The sequence below is a fragment of the Mugil cephalus genome, chromosome 15 (assembly GCF_022458985.1).
Source record: "Mugil cephalus isolate CIBA_MC_2020 chromosome 15, CIBA_Mcephalus_1.1, whole genome shotgun sequence".
NCBI classification, from domain to species: domain Eukaryota; kingdom Metazoa; phylum Chordata; class Actinopteri; order Mugiliformes; family Mugilidae; genus Mugil; species Mugil cephalus.
Genome location: NC_061784.1, coordinates 21,231,759 through 21,242,909, shown reverse-complemented (window position 1 = coordinate 21,242,909; position 11,151 = coordinate 21,231,759). Strand labels below are relative to the sequence as shown.

Below are 11,151 nucleotides of genomic sequence, written 5' to 3'. Positions count from 1 at the left end.
AAGGCAGCGGGTTGCCAAGCAGCTCCTGTGACTAATGCCTGTCATATGACTGTGACACCCATGGAGACAGTTGCAAGGAACACGACTCGCTCTTGGATTTGAAAAGAAAAAGAGACCTTCTGTACCGAATTTATTTTGGTACAAAATGCCTCCGACTCTCTTCCAGAAACTTTTCAACAAGAGAAATGCTGTATCGTCGCCGCCACCGAGATGTAGCAAAGAAGACCCAGCGTTCAGGTAGCTGCTATTGATTGTATATGTGTGTGTGTGTGTGTGTGAATGTTTTTGGGGTTTTGTGTGTACGCTAACGCCACTTAAACCCATTTTCGTTTTAGCGTCTGAAAGCATGACAGAGTTGCGAAGCGGTCGTTATTTTTGAGCCACTTTAATAAGTTATTCACTGTAGCGACTCGCATTGAGACGTTGTTTTGCCTCCGGGTGCCGTTAGCTCGCATGCTAATGCTAACTAGCAGACGTTAGCCAGGTAGCTGCACACCACGCCGTCTCCTGGTGGGACACCCTGAGCTCGTTTACTCGCTCATTTTTGTTCTTTTCATCGCATCCTCTCTTTCGGTATAAAAGCTCAGCGGTGTCGGGAGGTTGAGAAGTTGCAGGAGCGGTGTCCCGCGTCCCTCCTTTGTCTCTGCCGTGTGTCCCCCTTTTGTGTGTGTTTGGAGAACAACGAGGCAGCCGCGATGGTGGAGAAGGGATGTGCGATACCACTAGTTTTTTTCCTTCCGATCCGATACCGATATCGAGTACTTTTTAGGTGTGTGTGTATATAAAAAAAATGATGACTTTTACAATGAATATTTTGTGAATTTAATTACGGAAAACGTATTGTACACGTCTGTATGGGAATGAAACAAGCTGCGAGACATCACACTTAACTTTAACAGACAGTCTTGTCTGCAAATCAACAAGTCAACTGGAAATCTGAGCAAATCTCTCTCTCTCAGAAAAAGAAAGTAAATAAAACAGCCCTCTGACCTCAAGATTATTCTTTTTGGCCCAGGCAGAGTGGTCTTCAGGTTAAGACTTGACAAGACTTAAAACTTTGACAACAAATGTCTCATTCTACATTCATATTGTTTTTGTTAAGAAATGACAGCATGTTGACATGATCTACATGTATATGCTTGTGATGTGATTTCACTGTAAACCTGTACGTTGCCTGTCTCTCTGAATTTAACTTCTAACATCATAGAGGTCCGTCTCAGGTGTGGAGGCATTTCCCTCCCTCTCTCACACACGCTTTTTACTTTTTTTCGGAATTGATTACAGATTCTGTGTCATAAATGTTTAAATGTGTATCGATATTTTGATCTGAAGATTGTTTCTAAAAAAAAGAACAAAAAAAAAAGAGCACACACATCTAGGTCGGAAGTATAGATATTTCTGGATCTATATGTGCACATCTCTATAGTACAGTCTTCTGTAGCATATCTTGAGCTATAGCTTTGATATCTTGGGGCAAAGTACGACTGACTTTCCCCTCATTTCTGCCAGTGCTGCTCATAGACTAGAACCGGTGCCTCCAGACAGCAGAGGGGGCGCACCCCACATGTGCAGCCTCTTTGTACAATCAAGATGCTATATTATGCCGGCTGTCTGCGACTCTTCCCAAATCTAGTTCAGTGAAGCGCTGCATAAGACACAAACCTGGTGTTAAGGGGATAAATGCCCCCCATGTATGGAGTTTACACTGCGGATGCTTAGATGGCCCGTCCTGTTGGTTGCATTGTCACTTCAGTTGCTGATGTAGACAACTTTTGTCGATTTAAAACATTCGTGCTGTTGTTAGTCGTCGTTAAAGGTCTCGTATTAGGCGTGTTAGCAACTCATTGCAGTGACAAGTTGCAACCAAGCATTGCTCAATACAGGCATGTCTTAAGGTAGGTTATTGTGTAAAAAAAACAAAAAAAATAACACACAATCTCAATGTATTTGAGCAAAATGTTCATATTTAAAGATCAAGACTCAGAAAGATGTGTGTAACACATATACACTGACCAGGCATAACATTATGACCACCTTTGTAATATTGTGTAGGCACCACATTGTAGTTAGTGGGGGCCTTTGGGTCCTATGGGTTGAAAGGAGGGGAGGGGTAGTTAACTATTCATGTGTTTTTTGGATTTTTTAATTGTTTTTTTTGACTCGTTCCTAAACTGTGTCAGCCTGCATCCTGCTGGGGATGTCTGTTAAGAGTGTCTGGTCTGGTCTAGGTGGGAGCTACATGTCTAAGTAACATCCACACGAATGAATGCCAGGTCCAAAAGTTTCCCAGCAGAACACTGAATCGCGACAAGGCGGTGTCAGTGTTATTTACTTTCTCCTCTCTGTGGTTTTAATGTTGTGGCTGATAGGTGTATTCAGCTAAAGAAAGACACATAATCTCTCTCAAAATATCCTACGGTTACTTTCAACCCGACAGAGCAATGCATCACTGGGGCCGGCTCGCAGGACACTTTATACTTCCAGAGTTCATTAGCAGTCTCCCTGTGTATGTTTTTGTACACATTCTGGGTCAGGTCTGCCACCGAGGGGAAAGTGTTCTTCTTTTTTAGCTGTAAATACACCGTCATTGAATATAGTCGCTCCCTTCCTCGTCACCTGTGGCGGAGATATTCACCATTGGACCTGGACGGCTCCCCTCCTTGCGGTGCTGGTTGCACTTTGGCCCGTGCCTGTGCCAGAGCACGTTCCACGCCATAAAGTTACCCCGCGCTTAGCGATATAAATGCTGGTCGTGTGCGTAGGTCTGGCTGGCATAAATCCTAGAGCAAACAGACAGACAGGCAGGCAGGCAGGCAGGCAGCGGCCCGTTTCTGTTAACTCTGTGGTCGGCTGTGCTCTTCGTACCTCTGGCGTAAGTCCTCCATTCATCATCGAGCATGAAATGCTCCGGAGAGGAGACGTGGTTGAGGAGGACACTTGGGTGGTTGCAAGGCTGAGCTGTCTGAAAGTCAGATTACTGCAAACAGCATCTTTGTCTAGTAATGTGTATCGTTTTTGAAGTGGTGTTTGTATATTTTATTATTTTTTCCCAGCGTGTTATTGTGCTGCAGCGTCATTGACCTGCATAATGCACCACCCACCCACCCAAAGCTCTGTCACAGCACATCACTGTGCCCTCCAGAATACCACAGAGGGCAGGAGGTTGGCCGACCCTGGGAGGAAAGCCTAAAAAACCCTCTCTTGTTTCTCTGGCTGCAGCACCTGACCGGGGACGGCATACTGTACATTACACCGAGAGCTTCTGGCTCATCCCGTAATCAGTCAGAGGCCTGAACGTCAGCCAGTATCTTTGTCGTCCCCACCCACACTCAGGCGGCTTGTGCTGGCAACCCGCTGAGGAAACTTCCTACTTGACCTGGGCCGTACAGCTCAATATAGCTGTGTTTGTACCAAGATACTTTAAGGAGGGAGTGTGTGTGTCTGTGTGTGTGTGTGCGTGCAAGGGAGAGACGGTAGTTTCACACATTGTTTTGTAAAACCTTCTGTGTTACTTGTGTGTGGGGTGGAAAAAATGCTATTTAATTGTACATTTACTGAACTAAACCAGGTTTTTGCAGCGTATAAGATTTATTTTTAGTGATCTTCAATTCTTGACAGTTCAAGAGAAGTAGTGGCTCAAGTTCCTGATTGGCATGGTGTGTGTCCTCCACCGCATACTTTCATAACTCAGTGTGTCATGTGAGGCTTTCACGAATCTTAGGCTCTCATGTTTGCGAGGCGATCACATGGCTGTGTTCTCAGGAACAAAGCTATTAGTCGGATAAGTAGAACAGAGACATATTTTAACCCTTGCAGACCGAATTATTTTTATATCCTGTTGTGTTGCTTGATTTAGTCTTGATTTAAAATAAAACCTCAGGGCTATACGGGGCTCATTGTCTCTCTTAAACTTCCGCGTGCATGTTTCAATCCCTTTTCATCTTGGATTTGTGTGCTTATTGCAAGGCTGCTTGCATGTGCATGCACGTCTGTTTGTGTGAATGCTGCAGGGCCTGCCAAGGTTCTGCAAAGACGGCGGCTGTCATCGGGTTCCTATCAGGGCTATTTTAAGTGGCCACACTCGGGCTTCTCAGAACTGCAGGGTCATGATAAAGATATAGTTTTACGTAAAAGCTCTCACACACGTCACACGCTGACACTTGCATTCTGGCGAGTGCTAGTACGATGGCTGGACGTCTGCTAAGGCAGGCAGGCCTTGCACGTCTTCTTACTTTCATGTCACACATACCGCAAAGATAGTGAGCTCGGTTAACCTGCCTTATAGCAGCCTGCCATGTGACTGTGCCAGCACATGACCAACATGTTATAGCTGCAAAATTTATCAGCTCATTTTATGCAGCTGATACAATATCAAGAAGTACCATCATCTGCTGATAAATCCGTCGAGTTTTACGACTCACACAAGCGAGAAGGCAACTCTGGCTTTTTTTTTTTTACATTGACTCTGGGCTATGTTTTCCTGTGAGTAATGCTGAATATGTAAAAACCCTCTTTTTCATAATGCATTTGGTTATACACACTCTAGTGAAGACTTGTCCCCACCTTCGCTCTGCCTCTGCTGTTTATCTTGAGTTGAGTACACTCTAGTCTGGATTCAGTCCACGGTTTACAGCGCATGGGTTCCTAACACATGTGATCATTGGCTCTTTTTCAAATTGTTGTTTTATTAACTTGTATTTCTGACCTTTGGAGGTAAATTTTGCGAGTAAGTCGGCAGTTCAGGAGTCTGAAAGTCAAACCATAAACTTCAAATCTGTCCCGCCACCTAATTAGCCTACTTTCAGTCTCTACACGAGCACCAGGGAGAACGGAAGAAATGACACGGATGGAGTTGGAGGATGCGGTTTGACACGGAGATGTGAACGTACACACTGACAGTGTAATCGTTGCTTTAAGGCTTGAATTGTACAATACAGTATTTTTTAAAAAAAAATTTGTCCAGTATCTCAGCATTTGCTTTTCACCTCAAAAACCAAATTTGACCACAAACCAATATTTCCCCACAACCCTTCGCCGCCACTCCTGTTCAACCTGATCATCGGTTCATGTGATCCTGAGTGAGACACGGTCATGCAGCCGTTACTGAAAGCGCTCGTATCACTCCCTCACTGTCATGTGTTCCTGATTCAGAGGTTGTGAAACAGGAATGAGCCGTAGCGTACGCATGCATATTGCCTTTCGAGTGTAAAGATCGTTTGGATAACATTTGCTTTGGTGTGTTGTTTAAAACCCGAGTGACTGAGACACTTTTTTTTTTTTTTTTTTTTTTCACCCTGAAAATGTGTAGACTGATTCCGCTTCATGTCAGCCTGTGGCAATATGTGTCAGTCAAATAGTCGGTGTATTGTACTGTAACCTCTGGGCGTCACAGCATCCTTACCCACTCAGCATCATGTGATTACTGGAATGCAGAAGTCCTTAATGCCACATAATCGGCACAGAAACCAACAGATATGCAGGTAGTCAGGTGCTTTCAGTGCAGCCAGCTTCTAAAAAGAGTTTTGATATTTGTGAGAACTTAGTCATAGCGATTCAATTGTTTATCGTTCAGTAACAAGATCCTCAAGATCTTAATTTCACCCTCATATAAGCTGCATCTAACAAAGCAAGTTAATTACTCACTCGTCTGAGATTCATTGTTTATTCGTCTGCTGACAGTCACCTCTGACATAAAAACGTCTTGTGATCGTGTAAGAAAACCTGGTGACGTGGCAGAAACGAAACAAAAGAAAAGTCTGTTTCCGGTCATGCAGGCAGAAAAGTTCTCGCATTTAAGAAGTGGAACCAGCATTTTTTTTTTTTTTTTTTTTTTTTTGTTACAGAAGGAAACAATACTAACACAATTATTCCATGATTATCAGTAAAGTTGCTGACTGGATCGGGTTTCCTCTATTTCACTTCTCCAGCGCAGCGCGGTTCATTTTCAGACTGTGCGAGTGATGAACAGATAACACGCGCGCGGTCTCTACACCGATACACGGTTTCGTGCATGAGCAGTCTGCAGACCGTGGGAAATTTCACCTGAGTGAATGTATGTGCAAAGGGTGTAGAGGCGGCGATATGTGAAAGATTAGATGCAATGACTGTTCTTTGGTGATGCATGTTCCTAGAAGTATTTATTGCAGCATTGTTTGGGAAGTAACTTATGGCCTGCAGTTACAGCAGCAGGGTCGCTGGTTGTCATAAATGTGCATTACACATATGCAACGTCGCGGAGTTTGTCTAAACACAGGCGCTGAGGGTAGAGTTGTGACGCTGTCCGTACACGAGTGTTAAGACAGGTTAGCTCTTGAGCAGAGCAGACTGCCCTCATGGAAACCTCGCATCGCTTCATCCAGACTTGATGTGTTATGCTGCCACACAAAGACTCTTGAGTCTGTGGTTTTAGTTTTCACTCCTGACCCCCGTCATGTGTTGCTGCCGTCTGCGTGTCGAATATATATACCAGGCTGCAGTTTTCACTCGAAATGAAACTTAAAAGCGACGCAGAACTCGCCCCCGAGACGACATCAGCTGGACGCCCCCGCTGCAGAAATGGCACAGAAATGTCTTTTCGAAAATTACAAGCTACTTGACCTAACAAAATCCTCTGCCAGAACATGGCCGGAAGAACGTCACGCTGCCGCTTGGACGGAGGGGATGTTTATGTAACCGTCTCTGACAAACACACACGCACACACACACACACGCACACACGCACATGTTCCTGTTGTAGTAGAGAGGGATCTTTGCGGTTGGTGTAGACTGAAGCCAGACATGGCACAGTAAGAAACTAGATGATATTAACACCATCAGTCCAAGGATGCTTTTATACCAATCTTGCCGTTTTTGTAACTATTGTGGACGCCTCACTTGCTGAATGTGTTCATGTGCACTTCCACAAAACCTGAAGGTCAATCCTTGTCAAATTAGCTATTATCAGTCAAAATAAAGTCAAGAAAAGGGGGGAGTGTATTGTCAGAACAACATGTTAAAACACAAGATGAATTGAATTATTCTCGTCGTTGACTCCCAGTAAATTGTGCACCATTAAGCCTGAGCTGATCCAATTTGTATAAGTTGATTTATTTATTTAAAATTAAGTTTGCATGCTCCTTTACTACATGACAGCGGCGCACAAATTACGAGGCACCCGCACTATTCAAATGATGCGGTGACCACAGTTTTATCCTGGAAAGAAAAGCAAAAAACTACAACGTTTAAACGTTTTTAGTCTTCCTCCTCCTCCTCGAGACGATTCCACATTTGCATGTTATGAGGTTTATTTATGTTTCAGGAACTGTGAGCGGGTGGATTTTCTGCTATTTCTTCAAGCACGTCTTTGTTTAAGAGGATGCATTGTGCTTTTTATGGGCTTTTTTTTTTTTTTTTTTTTTTTTTTTTTGGGACAATGAAAGACAGAGAAATGACACAAGGGAGAGAGGAACAAAAAGAGTGGGATTAAGAAGCGACGCACACACACAAACAAATCCCCACTGTCAGTCTTATCGCGGCGCTTTCTGGCCGTCAGCAAGTCGCGGGGCTCCGCCGCTCGTTTCTGCCTCTGTACTGTCCGGCACACACACAAAGTGTTCCTGCGATCACCTGATAGTCTCATGTTGTTGTGTGAATTTAGTCCACCGCTATTCTTAGACCCCCGCGGTCGGCTTTGGAGAGGAGAGGAGAGACGAGAGGAGTGGAAAGAGAGAGGAGGGAGAGAGGGCTGGGGAAAGACTGGCAGACTCGCAACGATGCCCAGGTAGGAGTCGGTAATGTTTAACCCGCCAAGGGAGGTTTTTGAGAACAATGCGTCCGTGCCGATGTTTTCTAGTTTTGTCATCTAGTTTTTGGCGTCTTAAACGCGGCGTTCAGACATTTCACACGGTTTGAAGTGGTGAGAAGGTGGTTTTTTTTACCGTTGGTTGTAGTAGCGATTCTACAAGTTGTGGTCATGTTACACGATATGGGTTGGCGCGTTGATGGAGAAGCATGCTTTGTGGTTTTGGTTGAAGTGGGGGGGGGGTGGAGAGAAAAGAGATCGGTGCACGAAGTACGTGTTTGGGTGGAGTCGCAGGTCAATGAGTTTCTGTTTTGCATATCTGTGATGTCAAGTTTGATAGCAGGTCGCTTGGCAATACGACGAATCAAACAAATAAAGATCCTGGTTGTTTTTTTTATTCTCTTTAAGTCTTTAAATTGTCTTCTTTTTTTTGTTGTTGTTGTTGTTGTTGTCAACAGGTTGCTTGAGGAAATTAAAATCTTTTTCACCTGAGCGTCTGAGAGTTTTTGAGTCGCCCTTTTTTGGTTCAGATAAATCATAGTCAAAGCAGTACAAGTATGTAACAGTCCTGAAGTCATGTGCCGCTTTTATGAATGACTCCCCTCTCTCCTCTGTCAGCGCTGTGACTGTCACAAGCTCAGTGATGGGGAACTTCCTCCTGCACTCGCACTCTGCCCCGTCTTTCTTTCACATGCGTCTCTGTCTTAGTCACATATCTTTGTTTTTCTTCTTTCAGTTTCCTATTTTTATATATATATATATATATATTTATTTTAAAAAAAAATCTAATAATCCTTATAATTATTGTTGTCTGCAGACTTGTTTTCTCATATTTATCTCAGCTTCTTATTCTGAATCGCATCTTTATTTGTTGTTTCTCGTTTCTTATAGAAAGGCTTTTATTTATTTTTTTTATTTTATTGTTCTGTGCTCAGCCTCCTTCCTTCCTCCGTGATTTTTCAAAACAAAGGGGGCCCTGAACGTGGTGTCAAATTATGCAGATCTTGTCTGGGTTGATCTGTAAACAACGCGCCATCTTATTTTTTCCAATCTCGCTGCCCATATTGAATGTTCTCCCTCAGCCTTTTTGAGAAATGTTTGGCAATTTGGAACTTTCATTAGATATTTGAAAAAAACAAACAAAAATTACATATATTACTACTTCAAGAATTATTTATTTTTTCTGGTTGTTTCAGCCAACGTACACACACAAGCACCATGTTGAATGCCCACGTTCAGTACAAGCAGCGCTCCGATTTCAAGGAATCATGTGACTGAGTAATCTTGCATATGAGTCTTAACTCAATATCGACCAAGCCCCATGCAATGCAATTTGAGCCTGTTATGTAGGCCAGGGAGGCATTACGTCAACCAGTTAGTGCTCAGACAGGGTACGAGGTTGGGTCTTCCCTCGGATCCGAGCCAAGAGGAGAAAAACTGAGTGTCTTGGCTTTTGTAACGCGATTAATCATTAACTTCTATTAATAACAGGTCGAAACGAAAGGATCAAAAGACCGGTGACAGAACAGTCCCTCACTAGATGAGTAGTAACTCGGTTGAACACGTCTTGATTCAGAGTGTTTAGTGATTATATCAATGGACATTATATCACTATACTGCACTGAAAGAGCTTAATATTATTGTTTGAGGCTCATCGTTAGTTCCCATCATCTTCTACACTCGTAATTTTCACAAAGAAGAATGTAAGAAACCTACTGGGAACTTTGGTAATGCCACAGTATACATTATTAATCATTTCCCCCCATCTGTATCTGTTGTTAAACGCCCTGTAATGAAATCCAAATGGCGTGTTACCAGACTCGTAGCCTGATAATCACTGGGTTGGATCCACGAGGGGCCTGTGGGATCCTAATGAACAGATGGAGATGGTGTTTGTTTCTACAGAAATGTGTGGTCCAGAGAGAAACAGATGTTTTTTTTTCTGTAATTTAGGCATTGGTCAGCGTTAAAAAACATCCCCCTATCACCTCCGTTGGTTCAGCTTTGGTTTTAGGCGTCCGATGTGAAGCCAATCTTATGAGGTTAGCTAACTGTAAAGAAACTGGAAAACACATAACCGGGAGGGGGAGGACTTCCAGCGAAATGTAGCTCCTTTTTAATTTCTTTCCCCTGAAGCCTAATTTAAATCTGATGGTGGTTTTGATCCCTTTTGGTAACTGGCAGCGCTTCTGGCAAGTAGAAATGTGAATTACAGGATCGACCGCTGGAGAAATTACGAGGCGGCTCATTGTGCGTCGCTGCCTGTGTGGGCTCCTAAATTTACTACTCGTGTATTTTCTGCTCCTCAAAGCTCCCAGTAACTGTGATTTGACGCCAAGATTATTTGCCCCCTTGTTCTCCTGCAGGACTCGGCCATTTTGCCTCCGGGAATGCTGGTCCATACTTGTGACACAGATGTTTTGTAAATAGCAGCGCACACGCATGGGTACGAGCACAGACACGCAGCCGCACACAAACACGGGGTCTTCCCTGGTCCGTCAACGTCGGCCGTGAATGTGGGCGTCTATGTGGCATTTCGGTGGCAAGTTAAACGGACTTTACTGTACCTTTTCCACCCCACCTATTTACTATAAACACTCGTGTTTAGGGCTGATCCCTGTTCCCCAATAAAAGGCTATAAATAGGCCCGAGCCCTGCGCCCCATCTGCTCGACCCATCCGTCAATCAGATGAGACCGAAATACCCAACTGTCGTTCGGTCGCTCCAACTTTCTGTCATCTTTACAGCCCCTACTAAATTAGCCCGGCGATCTTCAATTAAATTAGCCGTGTGAGCGTCTTGTGGGTACACTGTAAATCTGGTGGGTAGTGGGTTTGTAATGGCACATCTTTGAGCCCCCCCCCACACCCCCTCCCCCCCGCTGGGCCGAGGTATGAGATGGACGAACGGCAGCTCTGGCACGGGCTCCGCTTCATCTTCCATGCCAACTGGGCATGGTGACAGCTTAAACGGCGTTTATTACGAGCCGGCAAGGATGTCATATTTACCTTTTCCCCCCCTCTCGCTTATATCGCCGTGCAGTCTGTGGCCGAGCCGCCAGCGGTGGTGATGATGATGCCGTGTTGTGGGTGATTTTTTTTTTTTTGTGAAGTAAATGTGAGGAAGGACAAAAATAGGTTCAATGAAAGGAAGGTGAGTCAGAATAACTGTTTGTAATGCATGTGGAGTAGTTGGGTTTTTTTCCTTATTTGACGCTAAGCTCTGGTTTTGTTTTGTTATGACTCTATTTTCTCAAATGTGCAATTTGTCTCATCACTTTGTCCATTCATTTTTTTTATTATTAGTTTTAAGGACAATATGCACATATAGATGCATCAGAATTAGCAAAAAGCTCATTTCCACCTGTTGTG

The 11,151-nt window shown here is 44.0% G+C and overlaps 1 protein-coding gene across 4 annotated transcripts in view; it reads left to right on the top strand.

The window, feature by feature from the left end:
- The first annotated feature begins 55 nt into the window (after positions 1-55).
- Positions 56-11,151, top strand: part of fnip1 (folliculin interacting protein 1) — a 33,645-nt gene continuing 22,549 nt past the window's right edge. For 2 of the 4 annotated variants that reach the window (XM_047606789.1, XM_047606788.1), the window contains exons 1-2: positions 56-237; positions 7,637-7,759. In XM_047606789.1, coding sequence (XP_047462745.1) covers positions 146-237; positions 7,637-7,759 — 215 coding nt within the window. In that variant the 5' untranslated portion in view covers positions 56-145. Of the gene's footprint in view, positions 238-7,636; positions 7,760-10,724; positions 10,934-11,151 lie in introns of those variants that run through there. The other 2 variants (XM_047606790.1, XM_047606791.1) reach the window with 2 other exon arrangements.